The sequence below is a fragment of the Hippopotamus amphibius genome, chromosome 3 (assembly GCF_030028045.1).
Source record: "Hippopotamus amphibius kiboko isolate mHipAmp2 chromosome 3, mHipAmp2.hap2, whole genome shotgun sequence".
Classification (NCBI taxonomy): domain Eukaryota; kingdom Metazoa; phylum Chordata; class Mammalia; order Artiodactyla; family Hippopotamidae; genus Hippopotamus; species Hippopotamus amphibius.
In genome coordinates this window covers 195644901-195671601 of record NC_080188.1, presented here as the reverse complement: position 1 = coordinate 195671601, position 26701 = coordinate 195644901, and the positions used below count along the sequence as shown (strand labels likewise).

At 39.9% G+C, this 26701-nt stretch overlaps 1 protein-coding gene across 8 annotated transcripts in view; it reads right to left on the bottom strand.

Moving 5' to 3' along the window:
* NEK7 (NIMA related kinase 7) overlaps positions 1-26701 on the bottom strand; it is a 166523-nt gene that overhangs the window by 64817 nt on the left and 75005 nt on the right. For all 8 annotated transcript variants that reach the window (XM_057725480.1, XM_057725477.1, XM_057725476.1 and 5 more), the window contains 4 exons: positions 21085-21147; positions 19484-19594; positions 1856-1964; positions 918-1025 (listed from right to left, as the gene is read on the bottom strand). In XM_057725480.1, the coding sequence (XP_057581463.1) occupies positions 918-1025; positions 1856-1964; positions 19484-19594; positions 21085-21147 (391 nt within the window). The remainder of the gene's footprint in view (positions 1-917; positions 1026-1855; positions 1965-19483; positions 19595-21084; positions 21148-26701) is intronic.

Below are 26701 nucleotides of genomic sequence, written 5' to 3'. Positions count from 1 at the left end.
TACTTTTTTATTTCGTGTAACTCACTTGTTCCTCATCAGGCGATTTACAAATTTTTTTACTTTTCATTTAAAAACAATAACTTCATCCAAAAAATCAACCGTTTTCAATGATTTCCTCTTTCACCAAAAACGGGGCATCATTAAATTAAAGCCAACTTATTTTTATCTTAATCCTTCTTTTATTTTGCTTGCTACCGTTTTGACAAAGTCTTATATTACAGGGGGCAGACAATATGATTTGAAGAGTTTTAGGAGACGCTCTATCACGCCCGTTAAGTTATTCAAGTTAAAAATTATTTCTTCCTAGTTATTTCTATTGCTTCTAAACTGGACAACCTTCTTTCCATTAATATAATGTTGTAACAGCTACATTCAGCTCTATTTCAGGTACAAAGGACACTGGTATATCATCAGCTGCAGAATGAATAAATTACAAGTGGCTTCTACTTTATAATTTAGGGGAATATCTTCCTCATTAGCCATAGATCACCTGTAGGTTTCCCTCTGGGGTCATCACAACCATGTAAATAAACATTTACAAACTACTATAATGCTTTTAAATGGTCAGGTGAGGTCCTCTTTCATGATATGGTTTACTCCTCATATTATCTTAATGTTATTAAACTAAAAGAAAAGGAAAGAGCCACGGCAATAGTTAAAACTAGATTTGTTCACTGGCATTTTCTTTTACCAAGTGCCTGCCTGAGGGTCAGATTAACGAAGTATCCAACTGTTAAGTGAATGGACACATACCTGACAGGTTTCAGTTCAGGACTGGATGATTTTTAAAATAGGTTTATATAAGCTGTAAGAGCTGGCATATAATCTGTACATCCCTTATATTTTTAACACCACATGGGTGGGCGTGGGGGGAAGAGGGGCAGATTAACTGAATGAAAGTATCTTGTGTCTCTTACCTAAAGAATGTGCAGCTGTGGTTTTGGAGCTAAAAAACCGGCCAAGCCCAAGGTCTCCAAGTTTGACCACGCCCGTGGCCGTGATGAACACATTGGCTGGTTTTATATCTGTGAATAAACGAAGGGATCAGGTGAAAGATGGTGTCAGGTTAGGTGTACTCAAGGGACTAAAAGCCACTTTTCATTGCAGAATTTAAAATATATCTTAAAACTGAGAGTCAGTTTGAATTGGAACCCGTTGTTTTATTTTGAGTAATTTTCACACAGCCTAGCATCTGTGTCCTCAGTCCTCTGACAAATAATCCTTAGTGCAGGGGGATGCTACTATTAATTTTCATTTAAAATGCATTTTGTTTTCCACTTTCAAATAAACTTCTGTGAAATTCAAAGCACAAAATAAATCTGTGCCCTTCTTATATAAATTTTAAATAGAACATCCTACTAAACAGTAATTTATTGACATGTTTACATAAAATATAAAAGCATAACTGACTCATAATTATTTACTTAGGTGACCTTAGAAATTTAATTGCTGAAGCAAATCGTACTGAAATTTTTCACACCCCAAAATCAAGGGATCAATGCCTTCGTGATGTAACCATCACACATTCCACCCAACCATCTGACTGCTAATCAAGAACATATTAAGAGTGAATGATGAACATTAAACATCTAAGTAGCTATAAAGTATACTGTTCATTAAAAAAAAAAAACTCCTCTTTATGCATATTCAACTGCTTTCCTGCATCTATTTTTTCTCTTTTACCAACATAATCAGTTAAAAAAAAAAAGTCAAGAAGAAAAATAACTAATTCTCATTCTTATTTTTAAAAAACCAAGTAGGCTTCACTTAGAGGCTTATCGTTCTTGTGAAATTATCCTCCGGAAATAAGTCACCCGGGGAACCGACATTCTGCATCAGTCACAACTGAACTCACCCCGGTGCATCACGCGTCGGGAGTGCATGTGCTCCAGTGCACTACACAGCTGCACGAAGTACTTCCAAACGGTCCTTTCAGGAATGAGCCTCTTCTGTTTCTTAAAATGCTGTTTAACAAATTAAAAACAAGATTTAAGAAAAAGAAGATGTCTTCAGTCTAGATTCTGACGTAAGTCAGAAAAACACCTAATTTTATCTACCTATTGCCAGCTAAAAAACTTATCATTTTCCATAGTGAAACGATACCAAGATTTTTACCTGACTTAATGGCTTAAATTTCTCCCTATTGTATCTAAGGTCAGCACAGGCCATTATCGTGCTATGTCTTTGTGATGTCCACCTATTTCAAAAAATTAACATCCATATGAAGTAATTTCTTTTCCTAAAAGGAGGACGTCAAATTTTATTTTAAGAAAAGCCAGAATAAAAAAGTCTAGAGACTTGGAGGTAATTATGTTCATTACAAGACAGTTCTTCTCCTGACAGAAGGTAGTGAAGTAGAATTCCTTTTAAATATTGAACCATCCTTGGGGATTTGAAATATCACTTAATTTATTAAAAATTAAAGAAATAAAAGGGATTTATGTGAAAAGTTTTCATGAATATTTCCATTGCATATTTCAAGTCAAACCTGCACTTTGCTTTGAATGAATGAAACTAACATGGTAGCAAAACATTACAGGAAGCCCCGGGCAGAGAGCTGAGCACAAACATGCTAGCTTGAAAGAGCGGGCCATCGCACACAAGAGGGCAGCAACTAAATCACTGCAAAACCAAAGGTACATGTTCATGCCTATTTTTCTACATTATATTTGCTAGAAGAATATATTAATAAGATGCACATTCAAGAACAAAGTTCTTAGCGTCATAAGATTTATAAAGATTCTTTACATAAAAATTTTTTTCAAAAACAAAATAACTGATTTCCTACTTATCAAAATTTATAAATGACCAACATGACGAAGTATTGCATTTAAACAAATTTTCAGACAATTTTAACTTTTTAAGATATATATTTATTAATAGACGTCAACATTTAAATATGTGCTTTAATGCACTTTATCTAGTGACGACATTTATGAAAGCTCAACTAATTTGATTGTTTTTGTTATTGAATATGGAGAAATGGTACTTCAGATGAATCGAAAACAACGAGCTATGTCAGTTCCTACCCCTGTGACCAGTTGAGGGCAGGCTGAAAGGAAAAATAATACAGGGAAAGAAATCAAGCATCCCTACTTCATACCTAGCAAAGGATTACATCCACCAAAGGATAAATCTTTAAGGAAAAGCGAATCACTTTAGGTTAATCTTTATTGTAACACATACTATAGAAATGAACTTATTAGCAATTTCAATGGCTATTACATCAGTAGCAAAAACAAACAAATACACAAAAAAACCAAATAACAATTAGATGACCAGGTAATTACAAAGCAAGTCAGAGTTATTATTAAAATGGTGAAAACCTCCCATACCACGTTTCAATGTTAAGTCTTATTAATTGCAGACCGTGTTAGTATCGGTTTTCACTCTATGGGGGAAATGCTGCAAAATCAGCTCTATACACATAATTTTCTTTCAGACTTGGAATGAGTCCAAGTAAAGCCTGTCTATGTGCCCTCCCTGATGCTAGATTAGCATATCAGAAGACTGTTTGATGTCAACAGGAAGATGAGGACCAGGTTTCTTTTCATTCAAAAATAAATATACCGTATCATGTAAGTATCAGACCATGAAAGAAGAATTTTATGCTTTAATATAGATTCTAAAATCATCATAATTATAATTAACTTGACAGTTTACCTTTAAAGTCCCATTATTAATAAATAAATCATATATAAAGCAAAGGGCAGAATGAAAAAATTGCCCTCAAAATGGAAGATGTGATCGGGCCAAGACAGTCTGACTGTTTTCATGTTTTCATATTCTTCTTCAGGACTGTTTCTTTCAACAACAAATTAAAGATGCTAACAATAAGCTGGCATCAGTACCACGCTCCCGAGACAAGATGACTTGGCAAAATATAAGTATCCAAATTAGTAACATGTTTTTGAAGAATAATTTTATGAATTTGACTTGATCATAAAATAAATCAAAAGCAGTCTTATTATGTCCGATATTTTTTAAATGTCTATTTAGACATATGCAGTTTTTCAACCATCTTTGAGTGTACGATTTTTTTTTTTTTTGCGAAAACCAGTACTTATGATGAGAAAATCCCATCTGTTCTGATGGTGGCACTGTTGGCTATCTCTTAAAAATAGGATGAACAGAAAAAAGGCAATAAAAATTTGAATTCTTTTTACTACTAGTAAAATTTATAGTAGCACTACAAAGAAGGAACTTACATAATGCCAACGTATAAAAAAAAAATCAACCTTTTCTTAACTTACTCTAATATATACATATTTTTTAAAAGTTAATTATCTAGTCAAATAGCATTACTGTTCAACAATTCTATTTTTCTCTGAAAAAGAAAACAGCCGCACATAAATATTTAGCTCTAGATTTGGGGAAAAAATCTAATACCAACACACAGAGATTAAAAAAATGTAAAGGGAGTCCAACTCGAGGATGGAAGACGCCTTAGAGGACTGGGACGGGGAGGGTGGGGAGACTCGAGGGAGGGTGGGGGGGGAGTTGAGGGAGGGAGGAAATATGGGGATATGTGTATAAAAACAGATGATTGAACTTGGTGTACCCCCCCAAAAAAATAATAAATAAATTAAAAAACAAAACAAAACAAAAAAAATGTACATTTGTCATGTGGTTAAGATTTTAACAACGCAATAAGTAACTTTTAAAGGTTAGTATTAATAAAGATTTTTGTGAAAAAACTTATGGGATATGTCATTTTTACTATATTTATGTTATAAAATAGAATTTTAATTTTTTATATCTGAAAATAAAATATCTAAAAAGTCATGAAAAGACAGAAATTAGCATAAATTAGCACTCTGGTATACCTGACCACTTGCACAGCATTATTATTTAGTCTTTTTTCCAAAGGTAGGTTCATCTTTCTTCTCTGCAAAGTTTCAAATACTGTTTCTTTTAAAAGCATATTTTCTACCTCCATCAACATTATTCAAATAAACACTGCACATTACTCACATCAAAAAACTGACATAACAAAAAGCCAGCGTACATGTAAAACGCATATACAAACATCAAGATTATGTGATATTCTCACTTATGTATAAAAAGATCGCCAGCATCTCACTTGGGTGAAGTTCAGCATCCCTGGTAAAGTACGTGCAGTGTCACTGAATGATGTATATTAATATAAAAGAGGCCAGCTGAGGTAAGCTGCTTGCATTCAAAGATTTCTGGAAAACAGTCACATCTTTTTTTTTTTAATTGTCAAACATCCTCCTACAAATTAAATGCCCCAGACCAAATCGTATAGTGAACATGCCTATCAAGCACCTGTTTCTGGGTCACATGGTTCCTGAATCTAGACACCACTACTCCAAGCAGCGCATATACTTAGTTCTAGGTTTTATAATTCTGGCATTCCTCCTCAGGAAATCTTGGGTAAAGATTTTAACAATATTAGCCAGCATAAACTCATCAACAGAGGAAGAAAAGAAAATTATCTTCTTGGATCCAAAAAAAAGAGTTCATCTCTGCAGAGTATCAAAATATTTAAGCCCGCAGCTTGGTATATTAATCCTTAAAGAAGAAGGTTTCAGACAAAACACCCAGAACCAAAGGGGCCGCTTCACGGTATGCGGCCCGTACAGTCACGCAGGGCCTTGCACTGAGTGTAAGAGTCTTGCCAGCTAGAAATTCCTAATCATTTGTTAACAAGGGGACCCGTGATTGTGCAGCTGGTCCTGGGAACCATATATCAAGCATCCTTTGGAAACGACATACTGCTGTAGTTAAAAACAAAGCCAAAAAAACAACAAATACAATCCTGGCAGGCAAGTCATTCCTGAAGATTAGGAGAAATGGTAATTGAATAAGATATAATGAAGCTACATGAGAACTGGCGCTGCAGGCACCAGCTGTTTTCCATCTCTTCCAAGTATCTAACAAGAGGAAGTAAGCAATTTATGTTCAATATCAGGAACTGTTTCCTGCTTGAGCGTGTCCTCAAATGTTTAACGTGCCACTCACATGTGCACCTTTAATAACAGACCTGGTTACGAGGCTTGACAGTAATGGCTGTGTGACCTTGAACAAGCCACTCAGCCTTGCTGGGCCTCGGCTTCCTCACTACATCAGAGTTTGGAGATGATCCATGTGGCACCACTGCTGAAGCATCTCAGTTACAAATAAAACACAAATAATAAATGCCTGACTGGCACATTCTCACACTCAAACATAACAAATTTAACAGCATGTCCTGTCCTTTAATCGCCAGCTAATAAAAAACGAAGCAAAGATAACAATCCTCAGACCTCAGAGATCCCCATAGGTCCAGTTCATGCTATAAACGGTCTTCCTATGAGATGACAGGTCAAATTTTTGTAAGCAGGTAATTACAGGTAATTGACCCTGTAATCAGGTCAAACATTTGCCAACAGAAGGGATGTTATGTTCTCAAACATCTCTGTAATTATAGTGAATTTTTATTAGACAAACTTTGCAGCGGTTATTTCAAAGAATTAAATGCACAGAGACTAGGTAATGGAAAAGACAGGAAGCTTCTAAAAGTGTAACTGACAGTTCTAAGGGTGATTTTTATTACACATCAATCTTTCTATGGAAACATTTTTCTTCCAAAGGCATAAGAAGGTCTCAACAGACTAAACTGTACAAGTACTTGCTATACACAATTTTGGGAATTGCACAAATGTGTGAACTAACAGTTATGTCTCACTTAGAATTTTGATAATAATTTGCAATGTGTGAATATTTTCACTCTTGGCACTCTGAATAAAATTTAGGTATCCTCAGTTGCTTTAGGAGATGCAAGCAGAATGGGCCTGGCAGCCAGGAGATCACTAAAAATACTTGTGACCTGCATCTAATTTTATCCTCTTTGATAAAATATTCCCCATCCAAGCTCTACTCATCTTTTCCCTTTCCTATAATGTTAGAAAAGCTGCTAAAGTGTACTCAGCTGTTTCTAATTATAATTTAATAGACTATCAGTGTAAGCCATTCATTCCCCAAAGTCAAGATCGCATAGGTTAATAATGGGAGTGGAAAACATATTTTATCTTAGAGTAGAAAATGTGAAACAGATAAGATTTTTTTCTTAGCCATTAAGCCTTGGGGAAAAGAAAAAGACAACCTTACTTAGCAGACTAGAAAAATAAGCTCCTATAAAGTCACAATACTCTTTCCCCTGAAAAGCTGCGAAACTTCCATGTTCCTACAACTGATGGGAAAATACTTGGAAATACTTAAGATGTTGTCTCTCCTGCATTAGAGGACAAGAGACAGAGATGGTAAGATGAAAAACAGAAAGTCCATCTTTAGGATGACATGGAAGGTCACAAAGACAGAGGGAAACACCTCTTTGATGAATTCTTTCTGGTTATGTTAAAACAGACAATTGTAAGAGAGAGAGATTTCAATACACTTAATGGATAAGGAAAACAGCGGAACAATAATCTCTCAGTAGAATATGAATAAAAAAAAAAGCAGAGAAGTCTGTACCTCTCTACTTAATCGTCTATAGCTATCAGCACTGCTGCTCACAGTGGTAAACAGTTTATAAAGGCAGCTTTTGATCAATATTACCTTCAAATAGAATACGCAAAAAGAAAATTATCTTCTAATTTTTTCCCAAGTAAACACAGTTCAAGAATTACACACCGGGACTTCTCTGGTGGTGCAGTGGTTAAGAATCCACCTGCCAATGCAGGGGACACAGGTTCAACCCCTGGCCCAGGAAGATCCCACATGCTGCAGAGCAACTAAGCCCGTGCGCCACAACTACTGAGCCTGTGCTCTAGAGCCCTGAAGCCACAACTACTGAGCCCGCGAGACACAACTACTGAAGCCCACGCTCCGCAACAAGAGAGGCCACCGCAATGAGAAGCCCGCACACCTCAACAAAGAGCAGCCCCTGCTCACTGCCAACTAGAGAAAGGCTGCGTGCAGCAGCAAAGACCCAACACAGCCAAAAATAAATGAATAAATAAATTTGTAAAAAAAAAAAAAAAGACACACACCACTTTTTCATTATGCTCACAGAACGACATAATGGCCATTATGGTACAACATTTTCAATTTATTAAAATCCCTAAGTTCAATACTACTTCATTACCAAACTTCTCATGTATCAAAGAAAACCCAAGGCATATTTTGTCAGTAACACTGCTTCTATAATGTTGTATAACACATCTACATATACATACCATACAGACATAAACCTACACGGTTACACACACACAGGCGTACATGCATGGTGTGTAGGTACCTATGTACAGAACATTCAATGCTGTACAGTTTTTTCATATAGCACCACTAATTTGTAACCTTAAGACTTCTTAATAATTCTAAAGTCATGTATAAGATAGATAGCAATCCTATGCAAGAGATTCAGCAGCAAACAGACTGCATGTGGAATCACTGGCAGTTCTCCCCATGGTCTGGCTTGGGCTGCACACTTCATGCCAGATGCTGAAATGGACAGTGTCTGGATCCTCCAAACCATAAATCACAGTCAGCAAAGATAGATGGTGCTGCTGGGAGATTTCACGGCTTTAACGATCCAAAGGTCAAGAGTGTAAGAGACAGTTCTAAGTGATTTTATTTCCAGTACAGCCTCTAAATTTGGATAAGAACAGATAAGAATATGTCTGCAAATGTAAAAAACAACCACACCAAGAAGGCGACAAGATTTACAAGTTATATTTGAAGATAATAATTATCTCCAAAACACTGCTGATGTTTTAGCTAACTTACCAAAGTGTGTAGTAAGCAGAATACTAAGATAAACGTCACCCCTCAAAATCCTCAAGTCCTGGTGTACCATCCCCTCCCCTTGAGTGTGAGCTGGGTGGTGAATGTGATGAACTATCACCCCCATATTAGGTTATCTCATGTGACAGAAAGGATTCTCCAGGCGCAATTAAGGCTCTAAATCAGCTGCTTTTGAGTTTATCACCTGGGAGATTCTCTGGGGTGAACCTGACCTAATCAGGTAAACCCTTCAAAGAAGTCAGAGAGATTTAAAGCCAGAGAGACTCTTCTGCTAGCCTTAAGGGAGCAAACTGCCAGCAGTGGAGAGGGTCTTGAGGATGGTTCCCAGTTGACAGCCAGGAAGAGAGCAGGGACCTCCGTCACAGCCGCAAGGAACTGAATTCTCCCAACAGCCAGTGAACAAGCAAGAAAACCCTAAACCTCAGATGAGACCACAGCCCCAGCTGGCAACTTGATTTCAGTTTCTAAGACCTTGAGCAGAGAACACACATACCAGTATGTGAACTCATTGACCTCCCAAACTGTGAGACAATAAATTTGTGTTGTTTTAAGCTGCCAAGTTTGTGATAATTAGCAGTTAAAAACTAATACAAAGTGCATTTATAAACACAGTAAAAAAAAAAATCAATACAAAAAGTTAAGTTTACATCTGTATAAAGGAAATGAGTCTTAAGGCTCCTACCAAATTTAAAAGAAATGTCCCACAGGTGGTAAAATGTAGAAATCAGAGCTGACAAACCAAAAACACAGCCTACATGTAAATACATTACGAATAAGAGACCACCTAACTCAGGAACAAGACACAGGAGCCCACTCTCGCCACTCCTATTCAACACAGCCCTGGAAGAACCTGCCAGAGCAATCAGGCAAGAAAATAAACACACAAATAAAAGGCATCAGAATTGGGCAGGAAGAAGTAAAAGTGTCTCTATTTGAAGGTAACATGATTTTACAAGTAAAAAACCTAAACACTCCACCAAAAAACTGTTAGTTCTAATCAAGGAATTCAGTAAAGTTGCAGGATAAAAAATTAACATACGAAAATCAGTAATGTTTCTATACAGTAATAGCGAATTATCTGAAAAAGAAATAAAGAAAACAACTCCATTTACAGTAGCATCAAAAACAATAAGATACTTAGGAATAAACGTAACCAAGGAGGTGAACGATCTCTACTCAGAAAAGTACAAGATACTGATGACACAAACTGAAGAAGACACAAATAAATGGAAAGGAATCCCATGTTCATGATCAGAAGAATTAATATTATTAAAATGTCAATACTACCAAAAGCCATCTAGATTCAATGCAATCCCTATTAAGATTTCCAATGGCATTTTTCACAGAAGTAGACAAAACAATTCTAAGTCTTATGTGGAGCCACAAAAGACCTCAAACAGCCAAAGCAATCCTGAGGAAGAAGAACAAAGCAGGAGGCATCACACGTCCTGATTTCAAGCTATACTATGGTATGGTACTGGCATAAAAGCAGACACAACAGAAAAGAATCGAGAGGCCAGAAATAAACCTAAGAATTTACAGTCAACTAATATTTGACAAGAGAGCCAAGAATATCCAATAGAGAAAAGACAGTCTCTTCAATAAATGGTGCTGGTAAAACTGGGCATCCACATGCAAAAGAATAAAATTAGATCCTTATCTTTCACCACTCACAAAAATTAACTCGAAATGAATTAAAGACTTAAATGTGAGACCTGAAACCATGAAACTCCTAGAAGAAAACACAGGAAAAAGCTCCTTGACAATGATTTTTTGGATATGACACCTAAAGCATAAGCAACAACATAAAAAATAAACAAGTATGATGACATTAAACGAAAGAGTTTCTGCACAGCAAAAGAAACAATCAGAACATGAAAAGGCAACCTACAGAACGGGAAAAAATACCTGCAAACAATATACCTGATGAGGGGTTAATATCCAAAATACACAAAGAACTCACACAATTCAACTGCAAAACAAACCCCCCAAAACCAAAACAAAACAACCTCCCCCCCAGAAAACCAAATAATCCAATTAAACAGGCAATAGGCTTGAGTAGACATTTTTCCAAAGAAGATATATGAATGGCCAACAGGTACATGAAAAGACGCTCAACATCCCCAGTCATTATGGAAATGCAAATCAAAACCACAATGAGATAGCACTTCATGTCTGTTAGAAGGGCCATCAAAGAAAGGCAAGGGATAACAAACACTGGCATGACTGTGGAGACAAGGGGAAACGTATGCACTGTTGGTGGAATTGTAAACTGGTGCAGCCACTATGGAAAACAGTATGGAAAAGCCTCAAGAAACTAAAAATAGAGCTATCATATGATCCAGCAATTCCACTTCTGGGAATATATCCAAAGGAAATGAAAGCAGTAACTTGAAAAGATATCTGCACCTCCATGTTTACTGCAGTAACCACGGCTATTTACAGTAGCCAAGACATGGTAACAACCTACGTGTGCATCAGTCGATGAGTGGATGGAGAAGCTGTGGTACGCATACAATGGAGTATTATTCAGCCATAAAAAGTGGGGATATCCTGCCATTTGCAAAAAAAAAAATGGATGGACCTTAAGGGCATTGTGCTGAGTGAAATAAGTCAGACCAAGAAAGATAAATACTACATAATGTCACCTACATATGAAATTTTAAAAACACACAAAAACACACACAGTCTCACAGAAAAAAGAGATCAGATTTGTGGTTGCCAGAGGTGGGGGGAGGGGAGGGGGGACTGGAAGAAGATGTCAAAAGTTACCAGCTTCCAGCTACAAGATAAGTACATACTAGGGATGCAGTGTACAGCCTGATGGCTACAGTCAACACTGCTGTATGATACACAGGGACACTGTTAAGAGAGTAAATGCTAAGAGTTCTCAGCACAAGGAAAAAAAAACATTTTTTTCTGTTTTTGCTTTTTCTTTTTACTGTATCTAAATGAGATGATGAATCCTAGCTAAACTTACTGTGATATTCCTTTCACGATATAATACACGTAAGTCAAACCATTATGCTGCACACCGTAAACCTATGCAGTGATGTATTTCAATTATATCTCAATAAAACTGGGGGCAGGGAGGGGGAGACAGCCTTAACTAATTATTTGAAATTGTGTCAAACTCTTGGCCCAAAATAGAGTTCAATTTAAATTACTTGTATTGCATATTTCACTAAAAAACATTTGTAAGAATAAAATTCACTCCCTTCTTAGCCAGTGTGGTGTGGTATGACAATTTTTTGGCAGATAACAAACTTGAGTTTCCCCTCAAGGGATTTATTATATTGGGTTATATTTTGTTTTACTGATATTTTAGTAACATATAGCTTTAAAAAATATGTTACATATATGCACTTATATTTCCTTCTATCTGTCTCAAACTGACTTTCTAATAGGCAATTATAAATATAGGAACTTAAAAATAGTTCAAAGAATAAACTATATTTTGGCAAAATGGTCAATGACAATTTTAAATGTATTTTAGCAATATTTCTATTGACAAAGTGAAATAAACAAAGCTCTTGTTTATATACTTCTGAGATTAGTCTCTCATCTCCTCTATACCAAGTTTCCATCACCAAATGTGTTTCTTAGCAACAGAAAAGTGAAATAAATAAATCAATTAAAAAGGCATACTACAAAACAAAACAAATATTGGTCCAATTTAGGATACAATAAAGAAAACGTATAGCATGTATATCACAACTTGATAAATGTAATCCAACTGTTACTCTGTGAGAGTCTTTTCCTTTAAAATCCTGATTACTGATGATAAAGAAATATATGATGAAAAATTCTGGATTTCCTTTTATCTTAAAACTCATCTGGGAAGTATTTCATCTGACCACAGCCTCAGGTATTCCTCTGTCACTAATTAGAGAAATACTGAATATTTCAACTATAAATTGCTTAATTATATTTGTCAGCCTGCTCTAAACCAATTAATTATTTACTTGTAAAAATCTTTGATGCAATGCTATCCAGAGGTTCATTTCTGGAATACAGACCAGGAGCTATATTTCCTCTTCTACCCCAATTAAGCTGAAGAGTTGAGGCAGTGAAATATATTGCTGTGATGCACAATGATTTACAATATTACTCACCATAAAGAAATGAATTATGTCCCTTACAATTCAAGTATCTACTGCTGTCCTTTATAAACCATTAAGTCACTGCCATGTTCCTTCACAAAAGAAGTTCCTATGGTTTTTCCCTAAAGTGGTCTCTTTCATAAAGGATGGCTTATAGCACAAATCAGAGTGTTTAGAAAACAATGTTAGAATTTCTTAGGGCAAAAAAACACACAATCAAACAAAAACCCTTCTTGTATCAGAATGCTGTCTCCTCTCCTGCCACATACCACTCGAGACCTTAGCAACTGCTCGTGGACTGGAGTGTGAAACAACAGGAAACGTGCCTGTCACACCAGCACCCACATTTACCGACAGGCCCTGGAACACAGGGGTGGGACAGAGGTGAGAGAATCAACTCTTACACACACGCTCTCCACACATGTACTGAGTTTCTACTATCAGCCAGGCACTCCCCTGGCTGGAAAATGACGGCAGCCTGGTGAGCAGAGCAGACACGGTCCCTGTACTTAACAGGGCTTTAGGCCAACTGGGGAATCCACATGCCGGGAAAATACTCCCACCAGTAAACGCACAGTCGTGTTACAAAGCACCGAAGAGTGTGCCAGGAGTATTAACAGCACACAGCAGTCTACAGGGTCTAAGAAATCATCCCTGAGAAAGTGATGTCTGAGCAGAGAGCTGAAGGACAGGCAGACATAAGCCCAGCCCAGCCCAGCCTGGCGGGCAGACCACCTGGGGCAGGGGGCGCGGACACGCGGCTGCCCTGAAGAAGGAACTGAGAGGTCGGTGCGGAGGCCCGGAAGGGGAGGCGGGGCAGACTCTACAGCAAGGGTTTGCTGAGCACCTACTGTGTGCAGGGCTCTGTCCTCAGTCCGAGGGGTGCGTGAAGACTCGATGCAGCTGAGGGTTCCTCCCTCTGAAAGGCTACGTTCTGGATCACGTGGTTCTGTACATCTCATCAAACATCTTTATCTTTACCTGAATGGGAAACTCTAGGAGGGTTTGAAAGCAGAGGTTTTTCTTTCTTTTCTTTCTCTCCCTCTTCACCTCTCTTAAAGACTGATGGAGAAGCAGATTGGAGAAATGGGTCCTGGATGCTGGGAGATTCGTTAAAAAGCTCTCACATGCCAGGTGAGAGATGATGGTACGTCACCTAGCAGGGAGAGAACAGAAACGGAGCTGGGAGGAGACATCTGAGAGACATTTAGAAGGAAAATAAACAGAAGTTGGAGACATACTGAAAACAGGAGGTAAGGGAGAAAGAATGTTTGAGAAGAGTCCTGGCGTCCCGTGTGTGGGTCCGGCCTCCACGAGGGAGACCATGGGCCCCCGTGCAGACGTGGGGAGAGGCATGTGCTCAGGATTCAGACAGGGCTCCACACTGAGGATAAGAAACTGGACCAACACGAGTCTAGAGAGGAACTGGTCCACAGGCACGGACGCGCTCGGCCAGGAAGGGACAGAAAGCAGAGAGCAAAAGAAGACGTCTGGACTGACACTTTTTAAAACTCTGTCATCAGAGACCAGGAAGAAGAGCGTGCCTCAGTTAAGAAGAATCAGGGTCTCCACAGAGGCAGGAAGAACACCAAGGCGCTCTCGGACTCCGCGAGCCAGTGGGGGAGCCTGGAGAGAAGGAGGGTAGGAAACGCAGAGGGGCAGAGCGAAGGCCGGCCCCGGCCCACCGGGCGGATCCCACGTCCCGGGGAGCGTCTGGCCGCGGAGCCGCACGGGCCTCAGGCGGCGGGCAGGAAACGCGGGGGAGGCGGGGGTGGCAGGACGCAGCTCGGGAGGGCCTCCCTCTTCGCCTGCTGTAGAGCGGCCACACCCTCCCCTGAGCCTGACGCCCTCTCCGCGTCGCGCCGCCCGACCTCTGCCACACGGCACGGCCCCCCGCCCGCCCTCCCGTCTTCCCCGCTGGACACACGGTTCAAGGATGAATCCGTGAAGGCGCCACGTGCGTGAACGCGTGTCGCGTGCCCGTGCACGTGTTTAAGCCAACCGTGCCCCGAGTGTGTTCACGCGGTGTTAGAAGGACCCAGCGGGGGCAGCCAGGACGGGGGAGAGACAGCTAAGGCGTCTGAGGGTTGGGGTGGAGAAAGGACAGAGCCCCGGCGGGCGGCACACACAGTCCCTCCCGTCCAACAAGGATACGGTGACAGGGGAGGAGGAGAGAAGAGCCGAGGGCCAGGCTGGTCCAGCAGGTCCAGCCACAGGAAGGGGATGGCATTCCTGACCGATGACGTCCATTCACTGTGAAGAGTGTGATGCCAGGAGAGGGGAGGAGGGTGACTGGAGTCTTTAAACAGAACAGCGACCATTCCAGTACCTATCAAACAGCACACGTTCAGATGGGCATACGTAATTATGCACGTATGTGCATGTATCTGCATATGTGCCTACAAAAATAAAATATACTATTTAGCCCTCACAATAAGACTATAAGGCAAGCAGTATTCACCCAGTATCACTCATAAGGAAACTGCAGCTCAATCATTAAAGTTAAGTAGCTAAATCGAGGCCATAGCACCACTGCTTCAAGTCCGCAATCACCTCAGAAGCTCCCAGTCTGTCTTGACTGGGCTGTCCTCTTACAAACTACCATTCTAACCTATCCTGCTCCTTTACAAAACTTAGTACAACTCCGGTCACACAATTTTCTATGAGTGTCAGTTAAACGCCTCTCTCTCCTAGACAAGGAGTTCCAAGAAGGCATAAACCAGCCAAACAGCATGTAGCCAATGTCCAGGAAATAAAGAAATTAAAGAGCGTTATTTTTTTTTAAGGCTACAAATTGGTATAACTATTTGAGCGAACAAGTTGGCAGTATCTGCTATGATTTAAAATGCATATACCTTATTGGTCAGCAATACTGTTTACAGAAATCTATGTAACTGTCTATGAAACAGGGTGTGTATGACACATATTGAAATACACAAGGTTTTGTACTGGAGCTTTCGCTGTAAGAATTAAACAATGGAAATAGTCTATCAATAAATCAGATATATTATACTAAAAAAATAATAAACACTAAGCTTACTAATGGAGAGAAAAGCCACAACTACAGGTTCAACTGAAATGCATCAGTCCATAATACGAGTAATTCTATCTGATGAAGGGCCAGGACAGATCTCACAGGTCAGATCCTCCCACGTTACTGCATTATTCCCTCCCATACAATGAGGTATCTGGTCAGGTCTAAAATGCCACACTGCAAAAAACAGACGTGATATCACCAGGATGTGAAGACATTCTACTCATGTAAAACTGCTTAGTCAAACTTTCTATTCTGAACACTGGTCAAACCTTCTGCTATGGTCATTATGCGGAGATTATTTTAAGATCCACAGACTTTATAGTATGACTTTCAACCTTTAGAAGAGCTCCAAGAGGGTCTGGAAAACCAGACCCACGAAGTCTGATACTCTGACCAGGCAAACTGACGGTGGCTCTAACACAGGGCAGGGTGACTGCAGGCTCACGCGGTCAAGCCTACGAGCACGGCAGGAGGCATGATCCTTCCAGGAAGAACCACCCCGGTATTCTACCAAGGTACACTACGCTGCTCTATAAGCTTATAGCTTACTGGGAATCAGCTGATATCTTTTATTTTTTTTTAGTTTCCTAAATAGTCTTTCACATGATAGATACTTTCAAATTTTAGTCAGTAGCCCCTGACTAAGGGTATAGCTACCAATTCTACAATGGAAAGTTACTACTCATTACCAAACAGAATTCTGTTCTTCTGAATCTATCGTAAGATCCCACAGGGTCAGCTGATTACAAATTTCCTTGATAATGTCAAGTGATGTGGCAAGTCCGTTTAAATATGGAGCTGAGTTCATCACCACAATAAATATAAGGTCACACTGACAAATGTTTCCTTCCTCACGGGCTGAAGAAATCGGAATCTGCTGAAGACGGAGGTAACAGGGTAAGGCGCTCTGGTCTCGAGTTAGTTTTCTCAAGTGGTGAAAGGACAGGAGTAGTCTTCCAAGGTAAATGTTACAGGCGCAGGCATGCCTTGGCAGTAGGCCAGTAACAGCAACCTTTACGTGTGAAGTCGGAGCAGCAAAGGAAGAAAACCAGATTGAACAAGAGTGAGAAACCCTGAGAGACAGTCAAGCCCCCTAAACTGCCAATCTCTCAATCTGGGGCAAGACCTTATCACTGAAATTGCCTGTTTCTTTTACCTGCTTCAAAAGGTGTTTGCCCAATAAGGATCTGCCCTCTTTCCTTTGCACTATAAGTAATTAAATAACTTGCACCTAAAGGTTCAAGCAAAGAATTTTATGTTAGTTGTCTCTCTTGTAGGGATTATTTACATGAGCTTTTATGTGTCTCATCTTGACAGACGGCTGTTTTATAAGATTTTCCATTTGCGTATCTGCATTTCTTTTTAAAATTAAGACTACTTTTTTTTTATTGTTAATTAATTTGCAGACATTTTGCTGGTGGTTAGCTATTGGTGGTAGTGGTGGGAAGTCAGATAACTGAAGTGAAGTGAGTCACGCTACCACGGGACTTCAAATAGAGTCAGCTTGAGAGCATCCTATGACAGTAAGAATGTTATCTTCCTTTTCTGTAGTGCTTTTACAATTTAGAAAGCAATCTCAAAACTTTCTCCATCTTACCGACAAGGAAACCGAGCCTAAGAGAAGTTAAGTATTGAGAGTTTAGGTGGCAGACGCTGAACTCATGCCGGAGAGCAGAGTTCTCACCACGGCTAGCAAAACCACAAACACCCTGATCAGGACATCTGCAAACTGTGTACGTGTCAGCGTTCTCTGAGGGAGAAGGTCGAGGGTTTTCATCTGATTTTTCAAAGGAGTTTTGTGACACAGAAATTCTTAAGGGCCACTAAAGAAAAACATGGATCTCTGCATCAGACAACCCTGATTTCAGACACAAGTTCTTCTGTTCACTAGTGATGATGCCTATCTTCTTCAAGTGTCAAAACCACGTCTGAGAATCCCTGTGAAAAGTAAACAAGAGAACACACACAAGCACCTAACATTGTTTTTAAAAACCCCTTACAAGAACTCCACGGAGCAGAGATTACTGGTTGTGCTCGAGTATCTCTTGAGAGACTGAATATACAAACAGACAATGGCCAGACCACATATAAAAACAGAGCTTTGGACCACAATCCTCAGCAACCTGACCAGGAAGCCAACCTTTCATCTTTAACAAATGGCCAGCCTGCTCCGTCAGATTTGCAGGTCAGATTGCTCACTCTAGTGACAACCCGGGAAGCCAAACAATAACTTCTGTAACAATCAGCCCCAAACGGCCAGGACTTAATAACTAACAGCTTCCCCAGTTTTTGTCCCCACTTCCAATGTAGGACCAAGCAGAGAAAGCCAAGTATGCATCCCTGCCAGTCACCTAAGATGCCTGACTTGGAGGGAGCTCAACCACAGCTTCTGTGTGCCAGCAGCCCCCCATCAGCCACACCTGAAGCCTCCCCGCTGATCCACTACAAAGATTCCCTCCTCCTCTGCCTGCCTGAGAATCTCTGCCAGCTCGCTGGGGACCATGGCTGGCTCCGCTGCTGGAGCAAGCCCAGAGGGAACAGCGCTTGCTTTTCTCATTTTGTTGGTCTTCGCTGACCTCTGCACCGTTCAACTCAGCTTCCAGAGTAAGGAAGTTTAGCTCGCACATGGACAGCCAAACAAAGACTACGTATGCCAGCTTTCCCTGCACCTACACACGTTCACGAGATGAAATTCTGGCCAATGGAATGAAGCGGAAAAGAGTGTGTGGTAGCATACAGTGACAGGCCTTAGATACAGCCAGCAAGTACACTTTCTCCCTTCATGCCGACGACTGGATCAGCTGTGAACAGGCTTGGTTTCAGAGAATTTGAGATCAGAACTGCCATATTAGCCCCAGAATTTTATGCAACAGAGAAATAACGTAATAACACTAATAATATAACAACAGGTTCCATTTACATAGCCTTCCTATGTGCGGGACATTCTTCTAAGTTCTTAGTAAATATCAATTAATTAATCATTTAACATGAGCCTACGAACTAGGTTCTATTATTATTTTGTTTTAGAGAAAATGTGGCACACAGAAGGGAAGTGAGTTAAGCCCGAGGAGAGGCAGTTTTCAGGCGGTTTCTATAACGTGTAGCTAACTTAAACCCAATTAACATGCCCTTAGAAAAGAAAGCTACATATCCTTTAAGTGGTGGAATCAGGGTTTGACGTGCAAGTCAACACAAGGCCCACTTCTTCGACGCATCTCTCCCAGGAGCAGGGACAGCCCAGGCCAGGCTGTTCTGTGATCTCCCGCGCCCCCTCTGCCTGCTGTCGGGAGACACAGGACTGAGGGTGACCTGCTCGGAGAACATCAAACTGCAAAGCCGTACCTTCAGCTGACAGAAGATGAGCCCTTGGTCTATTTGCAAGTTGGCTTTGGAGTGTTCACACGTCCAAGTGGACCCGTGTGACTGCACCAGACATCCAGATCCAATCATAACCCTCATTCCTGCCCACCATTTATCACATGGCTACCATGTGTCAAGTACCTGCTGATGTTTTTAAAGTATCTGATGTGCCGGTATGTTTAACACACAACTCTACTAGAAAGAATAAATCTTTAGTTTAAAAGCAAAACTTTACCTTTATCATCCTGGACAGATCACCAGCATCTGCTAATTCCAAAACTATGTTTAGCTCATTATCTTCAATGAACGATGCATAATATTTAATTACATTTGGATGGTTGAGTTGCTGAGGAAAAAAACAAAACAGGCATCAAAAAGTTTTCTTACTGTAAATTCCCAAATCACAGCTTTGTGACTTAAGAATAAAATTAGCTACTGCATTTCATTTTTAAGTTATAGAAATCTTAACATGACTATATTTTTCTTTAATCTAGTGCATTTGAAACAAGTACTGTAATTATTGAAAGTAAAACTAAATGTCAATTATTTTTATTTTAATTTTTATTAGAAATAATGAACTATGCACTTAAAATTTTTAAAAGCATTGCCATGTCTGAAAAGTATATAAATAATGCATATAAATGAATTGAACTAAATCACCAATTGTTAAAAATTACACCCTTCAAAATGACAGCTGTCATTTATAGCCACTCAGTGGTAAATAAAGCAGCCCTTTTCACTCCTGTTTGGAAGTTAAGGCTGATCCTAATGTAACTCCAGCCGGTGGTAAAAATCTGGCATCTACTATACTGTATCTCAATATTGTTTTTACACCAAATTATAGAAATATTCTGAACTTATTTTATGATTCATAAAATCATCCTAAGAAAAACTTCACCTTGTAGAAAAATTTGCATCAGTCTATACACATTTATAATCCTTTCATTCAATCTTTTCATTCAATTTTTAAGCAAGGTAAGACAAATTGTTTCTCAAAGAAATTTATTCAAGAATCATCCCAGAGAGCATACACATGATTTTCTTCTCTTCTTTCTACTTACAGGTTTCCCCCCACATTTTCTAAGATATGCTATTTCTCTAACAAAGGTTTATTAAAGCAGTCACTTCACGTCCCAGGAAATGAGTACAATGAATAGAACAGTGGAAAGCATGGTTCATTTTGATCTTACTCTTATCTTTTTGAATAAATCTGATTCATTTCAGGCACAAACAAAAATGGATGGCATAAAAATCATCCAAGTCTTATCCAAAAATTAAAAATATAACATAAGCCACTGCATTCCTCAAAAGAAATTTCACTGTAAACTTCAGTCCTATTCTTGAGTGGATGAGAAACTGAAAAGTTAACTCTGACACACTCTTTTCACCACCTTTTCTCAATCTGGAAAAAAGATACAGAACTATTATTTTAAAAATGTGAGCCATTTACATCCGTTCACATTCTCAATATATCACATCCTGAGATGATGCTAATGTGCATGTATATTACCTAACATTTAGAACGTGTCTAATTGGGATGGCCGAGAAAAAATTTCTTCAATGTTTTGTCTATTTTATTTATTTCCTAATTTGAAATGGGAAGAAAAAAAGCTAATCCTACCAAATGTTCCAATTAAGTTATTTTACAATGAATCCAAAAGTTAACTACATTCTTTAATATACTGATTTCAAACTTATATAATGTTACTTGAAATCAGTGTGGTGTAAGTTATGTCTCAAAAATCTTTTTGCTTGTAACTGTGGTATTTTAATAAATCACTTTTATCAACCTATTCAGTTATGTTCAAAACAGTCAACAGTTCGTTTGTTGTTTACCTTAAGGAGATCTATTTCTTTGATACAATCAGCACGTGCTTTGGCGTCCATTAAATCAAATATCTAAACAAAAAAATCCAGAATTACTTAATAAAATAGTAATCTATGGTTCAAGCTACCATGTAAGTCCATCACAATACTTTACACATAATTACACACACTAAGAAGTGTTCTTTCCAATTAGCTTTTAGGAGCTGTGGGGATCTACAGGTATTTTATCTCATGTGACCACTAGAGGTTACATTTTTCCCTCCTGAGGCAGTTAGTATTAAAAATGAGAAAAGAGAACAGCTAGATATTTCAAGTCTTAATTCAAATGGAAAGGCATGGAAGTTGTGAGACTGTGACCTATTAATATAATAACAGTTAAAATACTGAACAATATGTGCTAAATATATTGCATGAATGACCTCTTTTAATTCTCGTTTAATTCGCAGGAGGACAATAGTATTAGTATTCCAACCTCACAGATGAAGGGAAGCAGGTTTAGAAAGCTTAAGAAACTGATGGAAGTTCACAGAGCTAATTAACAGAGCAGGCAGAATTCCTCCTTCGAGTTATCTGACTGTAACCCCAGCTCTGAACCATTACTCTACACAACCACATCAGGTCTAAAAGGTCTAAGGCGTGCATTCTTGGCGGGGCTGATACCCCTCCAAGGAGGGGAAAATTGGTTCTTCAGAGCGAGGGTGACAAAGTCTTACTCTTTTTAAGCACAGGTATACATACAATAGATACATCAACAGATATACTGTATCTATGGAATTAAAATTTCATGGGGTAATTAGGAAAAAATGTGTAAAAAGGCTCCGGGCGGGGGGTGATAATATAGAAAGGGTTGAGAAACATTATTTTAATGTAAAAAACATAAAATAAATACAGCCAAAGGACTCTTTAGTGTATCTCTGAAAACAAAGAAATCTCTCAATGTTCCAAGCATGTGGAAAATTAACAATAAATTAAAAAGCAATATGCTAAATATTGCAGAAAATATCTTAATAATACTCCAAGCATGAATGAGGATAACACATCCATGTTCTTGCTTTTCCATCATTCACAAAACTGTGCTGAATGCCAACTTATTATTAGGTTTTATTACAGCTACAAATAAGGAAAGCAGCCTGCAGTCCTCAGGATGCACACCGTCGCGTGCAGCCTGCAGACCGGAGCACAGAACGTGACACACGAGCCAGCAAGCGCTGCTGCACAAAGTGACATGAGGACCTCGAGGGGTGGGGTGCAGCTAGCAGGGCTTCAACGCCTGATTCATCTGTGCAGGAAACTGTGACACAGCTCAGAGAGATTTCTTACAGGAACAAGTAAAGTGATAAGTTCGTTCCTTAAAGGAGTAAACTTTACATTTATCAATTTTACGTAGGAAAGCCACTCACTCCCCAAATTGCCAAAAGGTGCCAGAAAATATGTTGTCACTATATAACAAGTCAAACAACAATAGCAAATATTAACGTAAACAGAGAATTTTGAACTTGATGTTAGTTACAGGTATGAGACACACACACACACACACACACACACACACACACACACACACACACACACACAGACTACTTATGCTTAAAAACCAACATGGCAGGTTTCCCTGGTGGCACAGTGGTTAAGGATCCACCTGCCAACGCAGGGGACACGGGTTCGAGCCCTGGTCTGGGAAGACCCCACATGCAGCGGAGCAACTAAGCCCGTGCACCACAACTACTGAGCCCACGTGCCACAACTACTGAAGCCCACGCACCTAGAGCCCGTGCTCCGCAACAAGAGAAGCCACTGCACTGAGAAGCCTGCGCACCACAACTAGGGAAAACTGCTGCTGTGCGCAGCAACAAAGACCCAATGCAGCCAATAAGTTAATTAAGTAATTAATTAATAAAAAGAAACCAACACAGCAAGAGAAATTACGAATGTGATGCCACTCCAGAACTACCATCACAGGGGACTTGAGATAACTTGAAGAAATGTGGGGAAGTACAAAATTTTGAATGTCTTAGACCTTGAAGGAATTCCTGAAAACTTTTTCTAAGGAAACAGAGAAAGGATCATTCTGGTACGAGTGATTAAAATGAAAAACATCACGAACTTGGAGACCTGTATAAATCTAATCTACCAGTAATCAATGTCTCTATGATGGAAAAATATTTAAACACAGAAGACTGAACAAGATGAGAATGTGTGTGAGAGCTCTAGGAAACCCCACCTAGACACAAAATACCAAGACAGAGGTGTGCCACATGGAAACCACGAATCTTTAATTCAACTTATAATCAAACTAATTTAGAATTTTAAAACTAACTCTTATCTTTAACTGAATTCACAATACCAGAAGTCACTTCTCAAACACAGAGAAATGAAGCATTGCTGGCACATTTAAGGCAAAACTAAATTTTGAACCAAATATATTTAACTGGAAATTCAGAAATATCTTATCTTGCTTTTTCTCTTAGCCAGCATGTCAAAACAAAAATAAAAACTGAATCTTTAGATTAAATCATTCCCAGACACAGATTTAAAGCTGTCTGATTCCATGAGCAAGAAAAGGCAACACATATGGGAAAAAAAGAAAATCTGGATTTTCATAAACTATTTACAAGCTTGTCTGCAGAAGGAAACTGATATTTGATAAGAGCAAAGTTATGGGCAGTGTTCAGGCCAGTGGTTGGCTGATGCATTCTTGGTATTCTCTGAATCATTTAAAAAAGTTTTCTTTTGTCACCTTTACATTTTGCAAAATTACGACTAATGAAACTGAAAAAGGTAACACTAGGTATTTTTGGAGGAAAAAAGGCCTTCAAGTGACTTAACACAAATGTCCTTGAAAGGGCCTCTGTAAATCTGTTAGAAGAAAAATCACTTAAAATGTAGCAAAGAAAGTACTTAAAAAATATACTAAGAGAGTCTGTTGTATCTTCCTTTATAATAAATCTTACAACAACCGGGCCTCGCCAGCTTCACGGAGCCTGAATACATGAACCAAGTGCCCTGTCCTATATTAAAGTCTGTTTCCCATGTGCCCCTCATCCTTGTCCTCCTTCTCTTCTCACCCCTGGACTGTGCCTCTGCCCATCCCGAGGTTCCTGCCCTCACAACCTGGGCACCACAAGGACACTTTCATCCCTCTATTCTGACAGACCCCCTCCTGGTGTGTGTGTGGGGGGGGGGGGGAGTACTTAACTCTCTCTACTGCCACAAGGGATCTTTTTGCCACTGGCCTGCACATTTGTGGTTCCCATACTTGCTGAGGGGTAGGCAGAGAGTTTCCTTATTTGAAGGGTGGAAGATGAGGGAGGGAGCTAGAAAATCACTGGCAGAAGCGTGTGGCCTCTCTAGACAGAAGTGACAATTATTGAATAAGGTAATTTCCAAATAACAAACGTCTCTACCACTAGCCCTTCGCTGACTCAATACCTAGGCCCCCTAGGGGGTGGAGAGGGTGGGGCGGGGGCAGAATTTAAGCCAGGTGAGTGCACAAAGCGCTCTGCACCTCTGACACCCAAGCCTGCAAGCCAGCCGCCGTCAGCCTTCCTATCTTCACGCATCAACTGCAAATCAAAAGACAGGCCTCAGTTTCTTCCTCATGGATTCCTTAAGGCCCTGGTAAATGATGGTATGGAACTAGATACCTGTCTGTGTCCTTAATTATTCCATGATTATTAAAAACAAACAAACAAACAAACCTTTGTTTCCAAGAGGATGCCTTTTAACACAACAGGCTAGTATATAGTGATCTAACTCCTAGAGCATCAGTAAGCCCTGTTTCCTTAAAATTAAAAAGCCTCTCATGAGTACCACAGGAAATTCATCTTTTGCTCAGACTTCCTGACAGCTTGAAGCTCAGCAAAGCTCAGTCAGGGCTTCCAGAGGCTCAGAAGCCACCCTACAGGGGTCAGGGAGAAGGCAGTGCAAGAGAAGCAAACAACCCAAAATCATGATGGTGGGAAATGTCCTGAAAGGAGTGGGGACAAGAGATGCCACTGAAGGGACTACAAACAGGGAGACCCAGAGAGACAGGAGAACCAGCCAGTGTGAAGCAGCTGTGGGGGCTGAAGCAACAGCCTCTAGAGACACGTCGGTAAAAAAGCCAAGGGATGACACCGCAGGAGAGGAGGAAGGTGGGTGTGGAGAACGGGCAGCCAGTGAAAGAGTCTCCAGGGAGACGGAAGAGAAAGCACTCGTCCAGAGCACAGGGAGGGAAGGGAAGATGAATGAGAATGCTGTGCAATCGTGAAAGCACATCAGATGGCAGAGGCTGTCACTGTCACACAGGAGACGGCCCTTTCCGCTGAGCGTGAAGGCATACGGGCCCTGGCCGAAGTTTCAGAGGACGCAGCAGCGTTCAACTTCCACTTCTGACAGCACCATCATCATGTGTACCTGCTGGTTTGGGTTCTTCTCACACTGTAGTTAGAATATATCCAAGTAGGAAGTATAAGAGAGTGTGCTTCCAAAGAAAGGTAAGCAAATCTCCAAGAAATAACCAGAAGCCTTCTGTGCTGTGGGGTGTGGAACAGTGACTACGTGCGAACAAAGAAGTGAAGAAATACCCAGTGAAGAGAAACTCTGCCCGGGGGGTTAGCGAGACAGAGGAGATCGAGACGTGGAAACATCCACATTGCTCAAACAGCTGACAAAGGTCCTAGAAACTTAGGCAAACAACTGAAACCAGACCTTAAATAAGAAGTCTGGAGAATACGGAATACTGTGCTGTGGTCAGGATGAGGTCAAAGAGCAAGCTCTGGTGGAAAGAGAGAACAGAGAGCAGTGGGAGCAGGAGATGGAGAGGGGATGCGGACGGCTGAGAGGGGGACAAGCGGAGTGCAGGGTGGGCGTGACGGGGGTGGGGTCGGAGGGGGAGTGCGGAGCCACGACGCCTGGTCCCGGCAGAGTCAGCTCGGCGCAGGGGAAGGCGCACAGGAAAATGAGAGCAAGGGGCTGAAAACATATTTTAAAAAAAGGGTCCTGCAGACTGGCAGATAAGGGACAAAGATGGAACAAATATTTAACTTAATGAATTCCATAATCACAATGAACACTGAAAAAGAGTGATTTTATGGCTATAAAGGGTTACAAATATATTAAATATATGCATTACAGAAGAAGCTATTGTTCACAAATTCCTAACTGCATGGAAATCCTAATTGCTAATTACATACAAATATGCAGAATCTAGAATCTAAAATGAACACATGTAAAAAAGCACGTTACACTCATTAATATATTTCAAAACGTGACTTTCTTGATGAATGCTTTAAAATAACTATCAAATATAAGTAAATATAAGTAAAACATTAAACATCAAAGAATATCCATCCGTTTGGAAAGTTATTTTTGAGATCATCTGGATCAAAGGGTGAATGTGAACACATACTGTATACTATCACTACGTATGTTTGTAAGTACACAGAAGCGCCTTCCACTCTAATGAGTGTCACTGACTGGCCATGGGTGTCCCACAGTAAAACAGTATTACCGGGCATGCAGCTTCAGAGTGAGAAGAGAAGTGAAGCATTCATGAACTGGGGATCAGCACACCCCACCTACCACGAAGAAGGCAGGGTAACAAAGGTCAAAGAACTGAGACACAAAAGCCCAGCATTCATACTCCAGC